This window comes from Pristiophorus japonicus, chromosome 17 (genome assembly GCF_044704955.1).
Source record: "Pristiophorus japonicus isolate sPriJap1 chromosome 17, sPriJap1.hap1, whole genome shotgun sequence".
Taxonomy (NCBI): Eukaryota; Metazoa; Chordata; class Chondrichthyes; family Pristiophoridae; genus Pristiophorus; species Pristiophorus japonicus.
In genome coordinates, this window is record NC_091993.1 from 10,600,188 (window position 1) to 10,619,036 (window position 18,849).

General features: G+C 41.8%; 1 protein-coding gene across 5 annotated transcripts in view; it reads left to right on the forward strand.

Annotated features, from left to right (window-relative positions):
* tcf12 (transcription factor 12) overlaps positions 1-18,849 on the forward strand; it is a 318,722-nt gene that overhangs the window by 176,254 nt on the left and 123,619 nt on the right. For all 5 annotated transcript variants that reach the window (XM_070858349.1, XM_070858348.1, XM_070858350.1 and 2 more), the window contains exons 6-8: positions 6-70; positions 16,401-16,536; positions 18,463-18,515. In XM_070858349.1, the coding sequence (XP_070714450.1) occupies positions 6-70; positions 16,401-16,536; positions 18,463-18,515 (254 nt within the window). The remainder of the gene's footprint in view (positions 1-5; positions 71-16,400; positions 16,537-18,462; positions 18,516-18,849) is intronic.

Sequence of the window (18,849 nt, forward strand, 5' to 3'; positions counted from 1 at the left end):
TCTAGGAAAAGTTTCAGAGAGGGGAGCCCTTCCACCATACGGCAGAGATCCAGGGATACCAGTATGTCAAGTAGGTTTATGGTTTTCACTTTTCCTGATGTGAATTTGACAGTATTTGTTCTTGCAAATATTAGTACTCTATGTAGTTCTGAAGAATGCATAGTTTTAAGAAAGCTAAATAAAACCATAACTTGCAACTGAATGTGAGGTTTTGTTTTGACCTGCTCACACTCTAGGCCAGTTCGGTCCTGTCTGTGGATCGGACAAAAAATGCTAACCTTCATATAGACATTTGGTGGTTTATGCAAGTTCAGTTTCACTGGTTCACGTTATTTTTAAGATGTAAACTTGTTTGCTGCTTTCTGCAGCACTAAAACCATCTTGTTTTGATGAAAAGTACTTCAACTGATTACAATGCATGTGAAAGTTTCATATAGATGAGCATATTAAAAACATAAGAAATAGGAGCAGGAGTAGGCCATTTGGCCCCTCGAGCCTGCTCCGCCATTCAATAAGATCATGGCTGCTCTGATGCAGGGCTCAGCTCCACTTCCTTACCCGCTCCCCATAACCCTTCACTCCCTTATTGTTCAAAAGTCTGTCTATCTCCACCTTAAATATATTCAAAGACCCAGCCTCCACAGTACTCTGCGGCAGAGAATTCCATAGATTTACAACCCTCAGAACAAATTCCTCTTTATCTCAGCTCTAAATGGGTGACCCCTTATTCTTAAACTATGTCCCCTAGTTCTAGATTCCCCCACGAGTGGAAACATCCTCTCTGCATCTACCTTGTCGAGCCCCCCTCAGTATCTTATGTTTCAATAAGATCATCTCTCATATTTTTCTAAGCTCAAATGAGTACAGGCACAACCTGCTCAACCTTTCTTAATAAATCAGTCCCTTCATCTCAGGAATCAACCTAGTGAACCTTCTCTGAACAACCTCCAATGCAAGTTTATCCCTCCTTAAATAAGGAGACCAAAACTGTACGCAGTACTCCAGGTGTGGTCTCACCAATACCCTGTACAGTTGTAGCAGGTCTTCCCTGCTTTTATACTCTATCCCCCTTGCAATAAAGGCCAACATTCCATTTGCCTTCCTGTTTGCTTGCTGTACCTGCATACTAACGTTTGTGTTTCATGCACAAGGACCCCCAGGTCACTCATGTACTGCAGCATTTTGTAATCTCTCTCCATTTAAATAATAATTTGCTTTTTTATTTTTCCTGCCAAAGTGGCTAACCTCACACTGTCCCACATTATACTCCATCTGCCAAATGTTTGCCCACTCACTTAGCCTGTCTATATCCCTTTGCAGATTTTTTGTCCTCCTCACAATTTGCTTTCCCACCCATCTTTGTATTATCAGCAAACTTGGCTATTTTACGCTCGGTCCCTTCATCCAAGTCATTAATATAGATTGTAAATAGTTGAGGCCCCGGCACCGATCCCTGTGGCACCCCTCAAGTTGTAGTTTGCCAAATGACCCATTTATCCCAACTTTGTTTTCCGTTAGTTAGCCAATCCTCTATCCATGCTAATATATTACCTCCAACCCCCTGAGCTCTTATCTTGTGCAGTAACCTCTTATGTGGCATCTTATCGAATGCCTTTTGAAAATCCAAATACACCTCATCCACTGGTTCCCCCTTATCCACTCTGCTATTACATCTTCAAAGAACTCCAGCAAATTTGTCAAACATGATTTCCCTTTCATAAAACTTATGCTGACTCTGCTTGACTATTATCTTTTCCAAATGTCCTGCTACTGCTTCCTTAATAAATGGACTCCAGCATTTTCCCAACGACAGATGTTAGGCTAACTCATCTATAGTTTCCTGCTTTCTGTCTCCCTCCTTTCTTAAATAGGAGCTTTACATTTGCAGTTTTCCCACTGCTGGGACCTCTCCAGACTCCAGGGAATTTTGGTAGATTGCAACCAATGCATCCACTATCTGCAGTCACTTCTTTTAAGACCCGAGGATGCAGGCCATCAGGTTCAGGAGACTTGTCCACCTTTGGTTCCATTATTTTACCGAGTACTTTTTCTTTAGTGATTGTATTAAGTTCCCCCTGTCCTATAGCCCCTTGATTATCTATTATTGGGATATTTTTTAGTGTCTTCTACCGTGAAGACCGATATAAAATATTTATTCAAAGTCTCTGCCATTTCCCTGTTCCCCATTATTTATTCCCCGGTCTCATCCTCTAGCTTTAGCTACCCTGTTCCTTTTTATATACCTGTAGAAGCTCTTACTATCTGTTTTTATATTTCTTGCTAGTTTACTCCATAATCCATCTTCTCTCTCATTATTTTTTTAGTGATCCTTTGCTGGTTTTTAAACATTTACCATCCTCTTGGCTACATTGTATACCATTGTTTTCAATTTGATACCATCCTTTACTTCCCTAGTTAGCCATGGATGTTTCTCCCTTCTCAAAGTCTTTCCTTCTCATTGGAATATATTTTTGTTGAGAGTTATGAAATATCTCCTTAAATGTTTGCCATTGCGCATCAACCATTTTACACTTTAATTGACTGATTCCCGGGATGGCGGGACTGACATATCAAGAAAAACTGGATCAACTGGGCTTGTATTCACTGGAGTTCAGAAGAATAAGAGGGGATCTCATAGAAACGTTTAAAATTCTGACGGGTTTGGACAGGTTAGATGCAGGAAGAATGTTCCCAATGTTGGGGAAGTCCAGAACCAGGGGTCACAGTCTAAGGATAAGAGGTAAGCCATTTAGGACCGAGATGAGGAGAAACTTCTTCACCCAGAGAGTGGTGAACCTGTGGAATTCTCTACCACAGAAAGTTGTTGAGGCCAATTCACTAAATATATTCAAAAAGGAGTTAGATGAAGTCCTTACTACTAGGGGAATCAAGGGGTATGGCGAGAAAGCAGGAATGGGGTACTGAAGTTGCATGTTCAGCCATGAACTCGTTGAATGGCGGTGCAGGCTCGAAGGGCTGAATGGCCTACTCCTGCACCTATTTTCTATGTTTCTATGTTCTCAGTCCACTTTAGCCAACTCTGCCATCATACCTTTGTACTTGCCATTATTTAAGATCAGGACATTGGTTTGAGACCCAACTTTCTTACCCTCCAACTGAATTTGAAATTCAACCATGCTATGATCACTCTTTCCTGGAGGATCCTTTACTATGAGATCATTTATTAATCCTGTCTCATTCTACAGTACCAGATCTAAGATAGCCTCCTCCCTGGTTGCTTCCACAATGTACTGTTCAAGGAAACCATCCCAGATACACTCTGTGAACTCTTCCTCAAGGCTGCTTTGGCCAATTTGATTTGTTCAATCCATATGAAGATTAAAATCGCCCATGATTATTGCCATACATTTCTTACAAGCCTCCATTATTTCTTGATTTATACTCTGTCCAACAATATAGCTACTGTTAGGGGGGCTATAGATTATATTATACCAGCCATAGAGGTGTAATGTATTGTGCCTAGATTTTTGTAGTTGCCATCCCATCCTAATTTGCATCGTGGTATATATGCTATGGTGGTTTCTGATCTGGGTATTTCTGCATGGGGATCCCTGCTTCAAAATTTACCATGATTGATTACATTGTGCAACCTTAGTTATGTTTGAGTGAAGATTTTCATGCAATGTGGGCTGTCGATTAAAAAGGAGAGGAGTGTTGGTCCAGGTGACATGCAGGAAGCCGTAATCTGATGCAAGACTTTAACCAAGCTTTCTGCTTAATTTTATTTACATCACTTATGCAATTTTAGGAATCTAAAAGGTCCAAAGTCTTCTACTTCCTACTTGCAAAATCCTACTAATTAGTTGGCCTATCAAATCCTGCAGCAATACAAATACAGTAGATATCTGTATCCATATTGTACCTACTCTATTTAGGCTCTCAATGTAAAGCTATTGATATAAAGCAGCATTGGAGCTTTTAAGTAAACCATTGAAGAATGCAACTAACAATACAAATTATCATCATCATAGGCAGTCCCTCGAATCGAGGATGACTTGCTTCCACGTCAAAAAGTTCACAGGTGTTTCAATGAAGGACCTAATATTCCAGATCCCAAACTAAATCTTGAAGGGTGGAAGATGCCTGTGCGTGGATTTTTTTAACGTGTGGTGGCCGTTGCACACCAGCCATCACGGGGGCTTGACAGAGCTAGGTCTTGGTCCAGTGGCAAGGATTAACCAGGACAACTGGAGACCTGCTCTGCTGCACGGACCTAGTGCGCGCACACCTCTTGCTTGACCAATGCAAAGCTTTTGTTAATTCATATTGTGTTTGAAATTTAAAATACTGTTTACATTGTCCTGATTTGTACCTCTTCTGCAGTGTGAACAGTAGAATATTGATTGTATGGCAATATTTTTATTATGTGCTGGGGTTGGGAGGTTCTCTTCATTATAGTGAATAATTGATACCCTAATGTATTTAGGCATGAAGAAATCCGTATTGTGTACATATGGTTTTAAAACAAAAATTCCAATGTTGCTTAACATTGACCAATAGCTTAAATAGTTTGGTATGCACAATATGGATGCAGATATCTGCTGCATTTATACTACTGCAGGATTTGAAAGGCCAACTAATAGCATTTTGCAAGTAGGAAATGGAAGTGATACTTATTAATTCAGTAATACTGATGAGGAGAAGAATATCTGCACTGACTTCTAGGCCCAAAACTGGTGTGCATCTCTTATTGCCTGGAGAATAGTAGAGGGGCTGAATGGCCCACTCCTGTTCCTCTTTTCCTAAATCAAAAATTCCATCTGCAGTCAGACCTTGGCCACATTGCCACTGCCAAGGTCGTGTGCTTCCATTATACAGGTATGTTGGGCTTTCACTCCCGAGTACACACCAGAATTAAATTCATCCACACCCTTCGGATTTTAGCTGCGAGAAAATATATGCTGCATCCTCAGAATGCTTTAAGCATTTTTGTCTCTTCCTTCCCTCCTCCTCACATTCATAGTATCCTCGGAAAGTTAAGACTTGCCCAGTTTGTAAATATCCCGACCAGTAGTGCCACTCCTTAGATCTGCTACAAAAAGCTGCACTAGTAGTATGTCGAGGGATATCTGTGGTGAGCTTTGTACAGATGATTTGCCTGAAAGAGCCTTGACGTAAAGAAACTGCAATCTAGTTATGAGTGCAGTATGCTAACAAATAGGAATGTTACTGTCCCTTTGTTTTTAACGATGCATCTTTAGCCTGTTGCATTTAAAACAGGTTTTGTTTCAAGTTAAACCTTTTACCGTGAAGCCTTCAAAGTGTTCAGAATGATTGCATCTTTTGTTTGCCCACAGAAATTACTACAGTTCAAAAGTAATCCATTGGCTGTGAAGTGCTTTGCGAAGTCACTCGATGAATTAATACGATTTATTTTTTCATGTAGAAATGTTTTAAATATATTCTGCAAAGACCTTAGAAATGTGTTAAACTATAAACTAATGATTACAGTAATTTATGTAGTAATACCAACTCTTAGAAATGATTAACTTGTACAAAATGCTCAAATGCAGTTATGATACCCATTTCATTTTGAAGAACTGACGGTAGTAACCCTAGCTTATACAGTTGTGAAAAACCAATTCCATGGGAAAACATTTGTTACTGCATCTCTCCCTCTCTGAGACCCCATTGAGTAAGGGTCATCTTGTCTTTGCTCCACCCCCAAATACACAGCAGATGTTACAGGCAATTGTTTTTGGTCTGCGAAGTTCTTATTAAAGCATATTCTGCTTGTGATGTCAGATGGTTTTCGTAGTTGAAGATGCCCTTCTTGGTAACCTATTTCCCAAGTCAATTACTTTGTGTATAAACATTCTACCTGGCTTCCCTTTTCTCCTAACATCCTAATTTTAAACCTCTGCCCCTTTTTTTTGTCAAAATGGTCAAATTGCCTTGATCAACTTTATGGATCTCTTTCACAATTTTCAAATTTCAATCAGGAAATTTCAAAACCTCTTTTCCAAAGAGAGCCTGCCCAATTTCCTTCACTTTTCACAATTAAGGTTGCAATAATAAATGTGCTATACATACTTTGGATGATGTATAATCAACATCATAAACACAGCAACCAAGTTTGATTTTGTACACTGTTCATCTGTTAATGAGACTTAGTACTTTGTTGCAGTCATGTGCTAGACACAGCTTCATAGATTTAGCTACCTGTTTAGTTGCTTGCTTTCATACTGATTTATTTTATAATGGCCCACAATGAATCGCATCAACCACCCGCTGTGCCAGTTACTTAAAAGATCCAAATCTCTCTGAACATTATTACAGCAGGTATAGCTGCAAAGCCAGTTGCAGAATAAACTTTGATTGCAGATTAAATTTTTCCAACAATGTGTCTTCACCTGCATCTGTATGAACTTCTCCACTTCTCACCCCTAACCCTAACCCTAACCCTAACCCTAACCCTAACCCTAACCCTAACCCTAACCCTAACCCTAACCCTAACCCTAACCCTAACCCTAACCCTAACCCTAACCCTAACCCTAACCCTAACCCTAACCCTAACCCTAACCTCTGAGTGAGATTGTGGATAGTTTTTCATTGTGGTTCTGTGTCCTAGAAATCAATGGAAAAAGATGTTCAGAAAGTTCCTTCTGACTGTCAAGTTTAATTTGGTGTTGTCGCTAACTGCATGATGACCTACATATCAGGAGCTAACTACACTCGGGAGGCCCGAGTGTAACTACATGATTATTGTATAGCAGAAAGGGAATTTCCTCTTAAATATCTGTTTGGACAACATCTATACCAACCTTGTGTTCTAATATCCAGAACTGTGAACAGCAGTCCTCAAACTTTCACCAAACATTGCTTAGATCTACCAAAGAGAGCATGGATTTTGACAGCCCATGATGGAGTTAATACCATTCTACCAGAGCACTGCTGTTGATATTTAGTGGCATTTAGATTTTATCAATAGGCACTAAGTTAGACTTTGCTACCTTTTGGATTCTTCCTAAATATTTCTAATAGACGAGAATGTCAAATTTTGATTCTGAACCAGAGCTTCGATAGACTGCAGATGATGCAGCACAACTTCACAGAAATATCCACTTATTGCAACTCTTCATATAGTTAGGTTGCTTTAATTGGTTGTTAGCACTAACAATATAACAGCAAATATTATCCTGATTCATCTGAAAATATTTTCAACTTGTAAGGTTCATAAGAACATAAGAAATAGGAGCAGGAGTAGCCATATGGCCCCTCGAGCCTGCTCCGCCATTCAGTAAGATCATGGCTGATCAGATCATGGACTCAGCTCCACTTCCCTGTCCGCTCCCCATAACCCCCTATCCCCTTATCGTTTAAGAAACTGTCTATTTCTGTCTTAAATTTATTCAATGTCCCAGTTTCCACAGCTCCCTGAGACAGCAAATTCCACAGATTTACAACCCTCAGAAGAAATTTCTCCTCATCTCTGTTTTAAATGGGCGGCCTCTTATTCTAAGATCATGCCCTCTAGTTCGAGTCTCCCCCACCAGTGGAAACATCCTCTCTGCATCCACCTTGCCAAGCCCCCTCATAATCTTATATGTTTTGATAAGATCACCTCTCATTCTTCTGAATTCCAATGAGTAGAGGCCCAACCTACTCAACCTTTCCTCATAAGTCAACCCCCTCATCTCTGGAATCAACCTAGTGAACTGCCTCCAAAGCAAGTATATCCTTTCGTAAATATGGAAACCAAAATTGCACGCAGTATTCCAGGTGTGGCCTCACCAATACCCTGTATAGCTATAGCAAGACTTCCCTGTTTTTATACTCCATCTCCTTTGCAATAAAGGCCGATTCCATTGGCCTTCCTGATCACTTGCTGTGGCTGCATACTATCCTTTTGTGTTTCATGCACAAGTACCCCCAGGTCCCGTTGTACTGCAGTACTTTGCGGTCTTTCTCCATTTAAATAATAACTTTCTCTTTTGATTTTTTTTCCTGACAAAGTACATGACCTCACACTTTCCAACATTATACTCCATCTGCCAAATTTTTGCCCACTCACTTAGCCTGTCTATGTCCTTTTGCAGGTTTTTTTGTGTCCTCCTCACACATTGCTTTTCCTCCCACCTTTGTATCATCAGCAAACTTGACTACGTTACACTCAGTCCCTTCTTCTAAGTCGTTAATATAGATTGTAAATACCGTATATACTCGCGTATCATGCGATTTTTGAAGACCTAAATTGTAACCTAAATTTGGGGGGTCGCATGATACGCGAGATACAAAATTTGCGGGTGTGAAGTGCTGGCCAAGATTAGGCTGTTAGGCTGTTAAGCAGACCGTATCCACGCTGAATCTCGGCAGGTATCTCCTGGGCTGGATTGCAGCCTCTATTGTCACTTGTACTGTATCTTTGCTGTGGTCTAGAGATCGCCACCCACAACTCCCTCTGAAGTTTGCTGCATTATTAGAGGCTCCATCTATCTCAGCCCATGCTTCTTTTACCCGCAAACACAGTAGAGGCTGTGGCTGAACGACGCTAGCCAAGTCAGCTGGAATGATTGCTATATCGGTGTTCGATTCGTGAACAGCTTTCATAGCAGAATCCACTCGATGTTTCATGATTCGGTTGTTAAGGTCTGTATTCGATCGTTGTTATGTGTTAGGGTACTTGTTACGTGTTGGGTACTTGTTAAACTTGTTTGAAAGCCTAGCCTAGTGGCATCTGGTATCTCACAAAAGTGACTCGCATGATGCATGAGATATATGATAAAATCATGTTTTGGGGACGAAAATTTAGGGGTCACATGATACGTGAGATCGTAGGATACGCGAGTATATACGGTAGTTGGGGTCCCAGCACTGATCCCTGCGGCACCCTACTAGTTACTGATTGCCAATCAGAGAATGAACCATTTATCCTGACTCTCTGTTCTCTGTTAGTTAGCCAATCCGCTATCCATGCTAATATATTACCCCCAACCCTGTGAACTTTTATCTTGTGCAGTAACCTTTTATGTGGCACCTTGTCAAATGCCTTCTGGAAGTCCAAATACACCATATCCACTGGTTCCCCTTTATCCACCCTGTTCGTTACATCCTCACAGAACTCCAGCAAATTTGTCAAACATGACTTCCCCTTCATAAATCTATGCTGACTCTGCCTGACTGAATTTTGCTTTTCCAAATGTCTTGCTATTGCTTCTTTAATAATGAACTCCAATATTTTCCCAACCACAGATTTTAGGCTAACTGGCCTATGGTTTCCTGCTTTTTGTTTGCCTCCTTTTTTAAATAGGGGCATTACATTTGCAGTTTTCCAATCTGCTGGGACTGATTCTTCAGTGTCTGATTGGAGGATGCTGCTCCTGTCTGCTGACTTGCTTTCAAATTGCTAATCACAAACTCGGTCTGGCACTTGGAAATAAAAACCATATTGCGTGTTTTCAGCTAAGCATTATAATACAGGTTGGAACTCCCTTATCTGGAACTCCCTTATCCGGCACCACCCCTCGTCCGGCATGATTCTAGTGGCCAGGGGCGCATGCGACGAACACGGCTGATCTCCACCCGATCTTGGGACCCGCCAACACTCAGCTCGCTGGGGCCCGCTGACACTTCACGGCCCGCCCGGTGCACCGACCACCTTCCCACCCCCCACCTCGGGCTGACCCTTTACCCTTTATCCGGCAAAATCCCTTATTCGGCACAGGCCAGGCCCCAAGGGTGCCTGATAAGGAAGGTTCAACCTGTACCTTGGACTCAATGTGGCAGTGTACTATAGAAATCGCATTAATTGTGCACAAGAAACCAAACCTGCAGGTTTTAATTAATATTCAATTTACATATACTACAATGTACTTTAGAAGGGGCACCCCATTTTTCATCAAAGTGCCAATCATACTAAAATTACTGCCATTGTACTACCAGCTTGAAAGACCATCGTGAAGAAAATTGCACACTGGTCTAGGCACCATTCCCTGTTTTTCACCCTGAAAAGTTTATCGAGTACTTCATGAAAAAGATTTATCTTTGATAAATTGTAATTAATGTGTTTTTAAAAGAAAATGTCTTTCAAGCGAACTGTACTTAAGATTAATTATTGCTTTAAATTTTGTGCTCAAGACCATAAGGAAAAGAAAATTGGTCTTAATTGTGCAATAGACAATTTAACAGCACTGTTTACTGATTCAGTGACAGGTCACAGGCGGGTGAAGGTCTTGCTGGAACAGTTATATGTTGGAAATATGCACTTGCATTGCTAAATGGTAGCACATTATGACAGTAACTAACACGTCAAGTAATCTATACTGTAGTCTGTGACATTTTAAGAAGTTAGCTGCACATCCTAGCTTGGAGCTGTGGTTTTGATGATGTCCTCATTATTACTATGATATTTTTTTAAGTTGATTTACTAATTAGCGAGATGAATGGAAAATTCAGGGCCGAGTTCGGGGGCCGCCCAGAGCTCGCTCTGCCGAGTTCGGGGGGGAAGGGATGAGACCATGGAGGGATTTCAACATGTGGATTTGAATTTTTAAATCGAGGTGGACCATTAGCCGATGTAGGTCAATGAGCATGTAGATGGTGGGTGAATGGGGCTTGCTGAGAGTTAGGATAGATGCAGCAGAGTTTTGGATGAGCTCAAGTTCATTGAGGGTGGAAGATTCTTTCGTGTTGTTTGTGCTGCACCCCTCCAGGCAAGCGGAGAATATTCCATCAAAGAGAGCAATGGTAGGGGGCGGGGGGTGCGGGCCGGGGGTGTGGGGCTACCGGTGCACACGCCCCTCTCGTCTGAAAAACAACCGTTCACCACTACTCTCTGCTTTCTGCCCCTTAGCCAATTTTGTATCCATGCAGCCATAAAATCCCATGGGCTTTAATTTGCTAACCAGTCGATTGTGATATTTTATCAAACACCTTTTGAAAGTCCGTATACACAACATCAACTGCACTACCCTGATCCACCCTCTCTGATATTTCATCAAAGAGCTCGATCGAGTTAGTTGAACACGATTTGTCTTTCACACATGGTGTTGACTTTCAATTATTAGCTCATACTTTTCCAAATGCCAGTTAATTTTGTCCCGATTATTGTCTAATATTTTCCCCATCAGTAATATTAGGCTGATTGATCTGTAGTTGATGGGTTTATCCCTCCTTTTTTTGTAAAATAGTGAAAGATTATTTCCTCTAGTTCACTCCACATGCAATAGGGAAGTGGCCCAGTGCACTGGACACAACAAAAACCCAGGTAAGGTGTAGAAGACCCCTGCAGCAGAGTTTTCCGCTCCCGGAACCAAGCAGCTCCAGTGTAGCCGTGACAGTGGCATCCACCTGTTAATATAGAGGGTCACCAAGAAAAGCAAGATAGCTCTAACATGGCCACATACGGCCTGCCCCCTCAACCTCCTCCCAGTCATCAGTTCAGTGATTGAACAAATGTTGGAAATGCTCAGCAAGTCAGGCAGCAGCGGTGGAGAGAGAAGCAGAGTTAACGTTCCAGGTGGATGACCTTTCATCGGAACGTGAAATGTTAACTCTTGTTTCTCTTTCTGTAAATTCTGATCCTCTGAGTGTTTCCAGGATTTTATAACCGATTTCCAGCATCTGCAGTATTTTGTTTTTGAATCAGCAGAGAGATAGGATTCAGCAATGGTGCATCAGGCAGCACCTGCACACCACTCAGATGTCCACCAGTGCTCAGTTCAACTTGACTTGTGGGCCCTTTCAAAACTGTGACCCCATGAACGGGTGAAGATCATGCGAGGTGCTGTAGCCATTATTCTGAGGCTGAATTTGACATCCGCAGTATTGACTAATTTACTTAGCTTGAGCTGAAAGATTGGTTTAGTGAGGCGGATTTCATTCACTGAGAACAGATGAGGGTGACGTTATTGCAAGTGACATCACCAGCAGAGCCATAGATTTTTAGCATGCACCGATAATGACCTCATCGAGTGGCTCGGCTCATACGCAGGATGATATCACTGGTCAACCGAAACCCTGAAGTAACCACACTGTCGCTGCTCACTTGGTCAAACTAAACACTCTGGGAGAGAGCTGTGATGACTGAGGCATTGTGTGTGGGTCACAGATTGTTAGCAAGTTTATTGGCTCGAATGTGTGGAGCTCAGTCACCTTACAGTCAGACATTACAATGATGTCACCTGCAACACATGCAAAATCAACTCACTGCCGTTCATTCATGGTCAAGAGCGTGTTTCAGGTCTGAGGGAGAGGAGAGGGAGGACGCAAGTGTAAAGGGGGTGGGAAGAACGTGAGCCAGGTCTAACGGGCAGGGGGGGGGGGGGGGAGAATCCGTCTTCCCATCTGAATCGCGTTCTCCCCCTCATCTTCCCTCCCCTGCCCCTTCGACCTGGATCATGTCCCCGTTGTTCTCGCTGTGCCCCCCTCATATGCTCCGAACCTTACCCACCGCTCCCCTCTCTTCCTTCCACCCCCACCACCACCTCAGGTTCTCTTTCTCTTCCCTTCCTTCGCCCCCGCCCCCCAGCCCTCCAGGTGCTCCTTCTCCCACCCCCTCGGGTCCCTTCTCTTCCCCTTCCCCCCCCCCCCTCTCCCCCTTTCCGGTCCCCCCTCTTCCTCCCTGCCCTCCCTGTTCCGAGCTCCTGGCCTTCTCCAGGCAAACAGCAAGCTGATAGAAAACGACTGACAACAAGGAGGATACATGCTGCGGCTAGGCACATGCGCGGCCACAACATCAGATACGCATGCGAAGGGCGGGATGATGGGTAGGCTCGGCCACCAGTCGGCGTGCCGGTAGTCACCATGTAAACTTAGACAGCAGTACAAGATTCCAGACTTGATTCTTGTCTGTTGCTTGTTAGCATTGTTTCCATGTGTTGGTGTAAATCATGGACAATGCAAAGCTTGAATGTCAGTTATTTTGCATCTGTTTATTGTGTTGCAGTGATTCACTACTCAGTACCCCAGGTTGCTGTCTTTTTCTCCAGTGAGCTAGATTAGTCTGATTACTCTGACAAGATGCAGTTGATGGATGACTGTCATTATCTCCTCAGTCTAAAAGACATTTTAGCGTCAAAGATTATAATTAAAATTTCAAGAGATTGCCTGGAAGCATTGTGATTTTACAGATGTTTTAGTCGCTCAGTTAAGAATTTTTTTGTTACCAATGTCGGTGCAGAATCAGATATTTGTCAATTTCTTACTTTGCATTCCTTTTTTGCCTTGGGCCCTTTTCCACAAATAAATCAATACTTAGCACATTAGTTGAGTCTTGAAGCCATGCAGGTTAGTACAAAGGATTTAATAGAATCTTGTCCAAGACAAAACACTGGAGAGGATTGTAATCAACCTAATTTCTGTTCGTTCCTATTGATTACTCATTTAAGACTTTATTCCTTGAACGAACCTACTGGTACTGAACTGTTTTTCTAATCTGGCTAGACTGCTTCAGACTGGAGCTAAGAAATATAATTGAAAAAGAAATAGACCTAGCTATGACTAAAACCTGCTAATATTCCTTAACTATCATTAACATTCACTTGAGGATTGCTTATTTTTGTGGTCAAGATAGCATTCATATATTCATTTTTCAATGAACATTTTTAACAAATATATTAAAACCCCTGCAATTTGAGGTTTAGAATATTGTTGTGAAGTTGGATAAGTTTGCCTGTGTATACTTTGAAATTAAACTAAAAATCAATGAACATTGAGCCAGTGCTTTGTAAAGTTAGCCTGTTAGTTGATCATTAATATTTGAATGTATGATAAGTGGATGAAGTAACCAGACTTTCACATAAAAAATATATATGCTAAAAAGATACGGCGCTGGTGTCCATGTTCGAGGGCAGGTGGTTTGGGTCTACAGCAGTCCAAAACACACGACTCCTTCAGTTTTTCAAAGAGATTATCTTGCTAAATGCTTGAAGCACCAAAATGGATATATTCAGTGCTTATTGCTTGCATAAAGCTAAGGATTCAACTATTTTTTTTAACTACATAACAAGTAGGTTGCAAACCATATGGAAAGCCAAAATCAAGGTTCAAGAAATTGTAATTTTTTAAAATAAATTTGCATTTTTGCTGAAAAATCAAATGTTGTACCTTGTTTAAAAAAAAAGTTTGCTTTATTCATGTGGTGGTGTACTGAACATAAGAACATAAGAAATAGGAGCAGGAGTAGGCCATTTGGCCCCTCGAGCCGACTCTGATCAATAAGATCATGGCTGATCTGATCATGGACTCAGCTCCACTTCCCTGTCTGCTCCCCATAACCCTTTACTCCCTTATTGCTCTGAAATCTGTCAAGCTGTGCCTTAAATACATTCAAAGACCCAGCCTCCACAGCTCTCTGGGGTAGAGAATTCCATAGATTTACAACCCTAAGAACAAATTCCTCCTCATCTCAGCTCTAAATGGGCGGCCCCTTATTCTTAAACTATGCCCCCTAGTTCTAGATTCCCCCAAGAGTGGAAACATCCTCTCTCTCTCTACTTTTTCAAGTCCCCTTAGTATCTTTTGTTTCAATAAGATCACCTCCCATTCTTCTAAGCTCCAATGTGTATAGGCCCAACCTACTCCAACTATCTTCATAAGTCAACCCCCCCTCATCGCCGGAATCAACCTAGTGAACCTTCTCTGAACAGCCTCCAATGCAAGTATATCCTTCCTTAAATACGGAGACCAAAACTGTACGCAGTACTCCAGGTGTGGCCTTACCAGTACCCTACACAGTTATAGCAGGACTTCTCTGCTTTTCTACTCTATCCCCCTTGCAATAAAGGCCAACATTCCTTTTGCCTTTCTGATTATTTGCTGTACCTGCATACTAACTTTTTGTGTTTCATGCACAAGGACCCCCAGTTGTCTCTGTACTGCAACACTTCGTAATTTTTCTCCATTTAAATTGTAATTTGCTTTTCTATTATTGCTGCCAAAGTGGATAACCGCACATTTTCCCGCATTATACTCCATCTGCCAGATTTTTGCCCACTCACTTCGCCTGTCTATATCTCTTTGCAGATTTTTTGTATCCTCCTCACAATTTGCTTTCCCACCCATCTTTGTATCAGCAGCAAACTTGTCTACATTACACTCGGTCCCTTCATCCAAGTCATTAATATAGATTGTAAATAGTTGAGGACCCAGCACTGATCCCTGCGGCACCCCACGAGTCACTGTTTGCCAACCGGAAAATGACCCATTTATCCCGACTCTCTGTTTTCTGTTAGTTAGCCAATCCTCTATCCATGCTAATATATTACCCCCAACCCTGTGAATGTTTATCTTGTGCAGTAACCTTTTATGTGGCACCTTATCCACTGCTTGTGGATCATGGCGCGGTTGAATAATGTCGTGATGTGAAGATAAACCAATACGCATAACTTGTATCTTGGATGTATCATTTGAATGAAATCTGCCTTGAAAGATTTAAGAATGAACATAATTAATGAACAATGACCAGGAAATTTATAACCTCTAAACCAGTATAACCTGCATAATTTGTTGAAGTACTAAAATGTAATTTTCGTATTGTGTCCAATTAATTTTGATCTTAAACTGAGTATACGAGTGACTAATCAAATTGGAAAATAGAATCAGCTGACTTTTCAAATGACGATAAATGGGATCCTGGAGCTAAATGAGAAGAACAGGGCATTTTCCCCACTTTGTGAAGTACATTCTCTGTAATGAGTCCAAATAGCTTGTTAAACTTCTGATAATATTTTTGTACGTTAAATTTGGGGCTTGTGGGAGACAATAATCAGTTTTTGAACAAAATCTCACACCTATTGCTTTAAAAGTTGGGAATTCTGGGCTGAAGCAGGATATACAACTATAAGTCCTGAATGATTTTCTGTCATGCAGTTGCTCATGTGGGAATATATTCTGCTTAGGGCAAAGGATCAGTGAGCTAGTTGTATTTAGATGGATTATAGTTGTGTGTGTATATGGCCTTTCTTTAAAAAAATCTGCTCCAAATCATTTAAAATGACTAATTCATGTTTTTAAGTTTAACTAAAACCCACAGCTGTCTTGCAAGCAAAACAGGCAACTTAGTTATTGTTGCCTCAGATTTTGATCTTGTCCGAATGTTGCAGCACTCTTTAGATCAAGTAAAAATAGAGCTACATGAGAATTGTCTGCTGAATTTGGGTATTCGTGTACGTTTTCATTTTACTCGAATACTGGAATTTTTATACACTAAATATTAATATCAATAAATCAATTTTTTGGTCTAGTTAGCATTAAAAAGCGATGCCAAGATTTATGAATCTCAAATTAGGAAACATTTTTCAGTTTATTTACAGGAAAGCCTCGAGATGAATCATGATTGGAAATCCAGAGCTGTTGCTGTGAAGTTACAGCATTATTGATATTATCAAGCTTGGCAGCGGTGCAGAATTAAGTGATTATATTGTCACATTGTTTTGCAGTCCAGCATTCTTCGATCAGATGTGGGAATAGGCAGTCCTGGACCTTTACCATCTTCAGGAAAACCTGGAACGGTGTACTATCCTTTTACGGCTACAAATCCACGCAGAAGACCGCTTAATGACACACCAGCTCTTGGTTTGTATTTACAGTCATAGTATGTGAGCTCATTTAGAGCTTTCGAGAATGTGAAGCATTCTTGAGATAAACTCAGTCAGAAACCTTAAAGTGAAGTGGTGGGGTGCGTGGAATGACACAATTGGTAACTTCATTGTTCCATTCCCTGGCCCATCCTTTGTTGTATCCACACTTTTATACATCTCACAGTCAGATTTGGTTGACTGCGCCACAGATTTGACTGAGTGGACAGTTAGATGCTGAGTTTAAACCATTATTTAAACCATTATCCACTTATCTGCTATAAAATCACAGCCAATTTCTTTTAATACAAGGGGTAAAGTTAACCAAAGACAAGGGGAGAGCTTCCGTGATACCTCAGACTTTGCCCAGTCAGTAGCTGCAAGAGTCAATGATCCGGGCCCTCTTAACTGGATTCAAGTCCCAGAACGTTTCCTGCAAACACAGCATGTCACTCCCTTTAAAATGTTCGACTATCTGCTCCAATTGCTTCTCCTGCCGCCAAGCCCCCCCACCCTGAGCCCATCTCTATTAACTGACATCATCGGGATTATCACCCAAGTCAAAGTTTAGCCAATGAACTCATCCTCTCCATCATGTAGATTCCCTCTTCTCCACTCTCCACGCTCCCTTTTCTTCCCTTGGGCTGTTGCTGTGAGTAGTCCGACCCCCTTCTCCTGCAACCACCTGCACTTGTTCGCCTCTGCCCTCAGTACCTCCTGCAGTTTCAGCCTCATCCTCTGATTTAAAATAGGTTTTAACCTTGTGATTTTTGGCTGCCTGTTATCCCTGCTGTCCCCAACTTATGATCCCCTTCCTTACTTGATGTTCATTCCCTGCTCAATCACGGTCCCTCATCGTGACCCTACCACCTTGGGACCTTGCTCCACTTTTTTCCATGTCCAACACCCGGTGGCTCTTCATCTCTCTCCTCCTCTCCCTCACATCAGTGCCGTCCCCTACCACTGACTTACTCTCTGAGGATGGACTAGTCTCCTTCCGCTCGCCACTATTATTGGCCACCCATGACATATCATCCACCGCTGAGTGGCCGCCTCTTCTGCCGGCCCCCACACCTCCTTGGTTGGCGCAAATTCTCCAACTTGTACACCATAATTGTCTTTCAATTGGAGACTGTTGCGAACTCTTGCATTATTGGTGCCTAAACAGCCACCTTGATGCCAGTTGTCTGCAGGCACCTGCTTCCACCTCGTCTGTCTCCAGTATTACAGTCTTCTCCTTTCTAAACCTCCAAGAGTCCGGGCCCGACCTCTTCAGCCTTTTTTTCCCCCCTCCGTTTAAATCCTACGCTATTCTCCCTAGTGGAACCCAGCCAGGGATGATTATGTCCTGCATGGCCGGGTTGGTCAATTTCTGTGATTGTGTGGGGGGGGGGGTGAGGTAATGACCCCCTCACCAGCAAGGCCACTGATCCTCACCTTACTTGCATTAGTTCCAGATTCTCCAATGCCCCAAATATAAAATTCTTGCCCAATGCTCATCTCATCTCCCTATTTATGACCCTCGTGGACTCCAAGGCTCTTTCTATTCCTCTTGATTCCGGTCTCTTGCGAAACACATCCCTTTGCTTCCCCATTGCTGACAGTCCCTTCCTTCAGCTCTCCAGTTCCCTTTTCTCCTTTAAGATCCTCCGAAAAACTGAACTCTGTGACTCGCCTTTTGGTCACCCCTTCAAACGTTCCTCTTCTGGCTTGGTGTCAGTTCTGCTCATGTCTCAATGCAGTGCCTAGGGATTATTTTCTATGTTAACAGTGCTTTCTAAATGCAAGTTGTTGCCAGTAACAATGGTCTGTAAGGAGTCAAACTGCTGTTCATGCTATAATTTTAATAGAAGTAAGTGATATTAAAGAAACATTTTACTATATAGTCATAACCTATTATTACATGTTGTTTCTTCCTGTGCAGATCCCTCGCAGACTAAGAAAGTAAGAAAGGTGCCTCCTGGTTTGCCTTCATCTGTGAGTATAGTTTTCTGCTATGATGTGATGTGCACCTGTAATTTATTGTCATAATTTTTTAATGAAACGTTTTTGTGAATTTTATGCTGTGAACAAGTCAACAAAAGATAGTAATGAAATAACTTGCAATGCTTAAATTGAAAGCAAATGTCTCATTGCTCGATTTAGTAATGATGATATGTGGCTTATTTGTACAATCTCACCCCTTGTCCCAGCCATTTGAATCTCCTCTTGGGAGGGAAACCAGGACAGAAGCTGTCAAAGAAGATCGCCTGTACAGGTCTTTTGATGTTTAATTAGTCATTATGTTGCTGAACAGGAGGACAGACAGAGA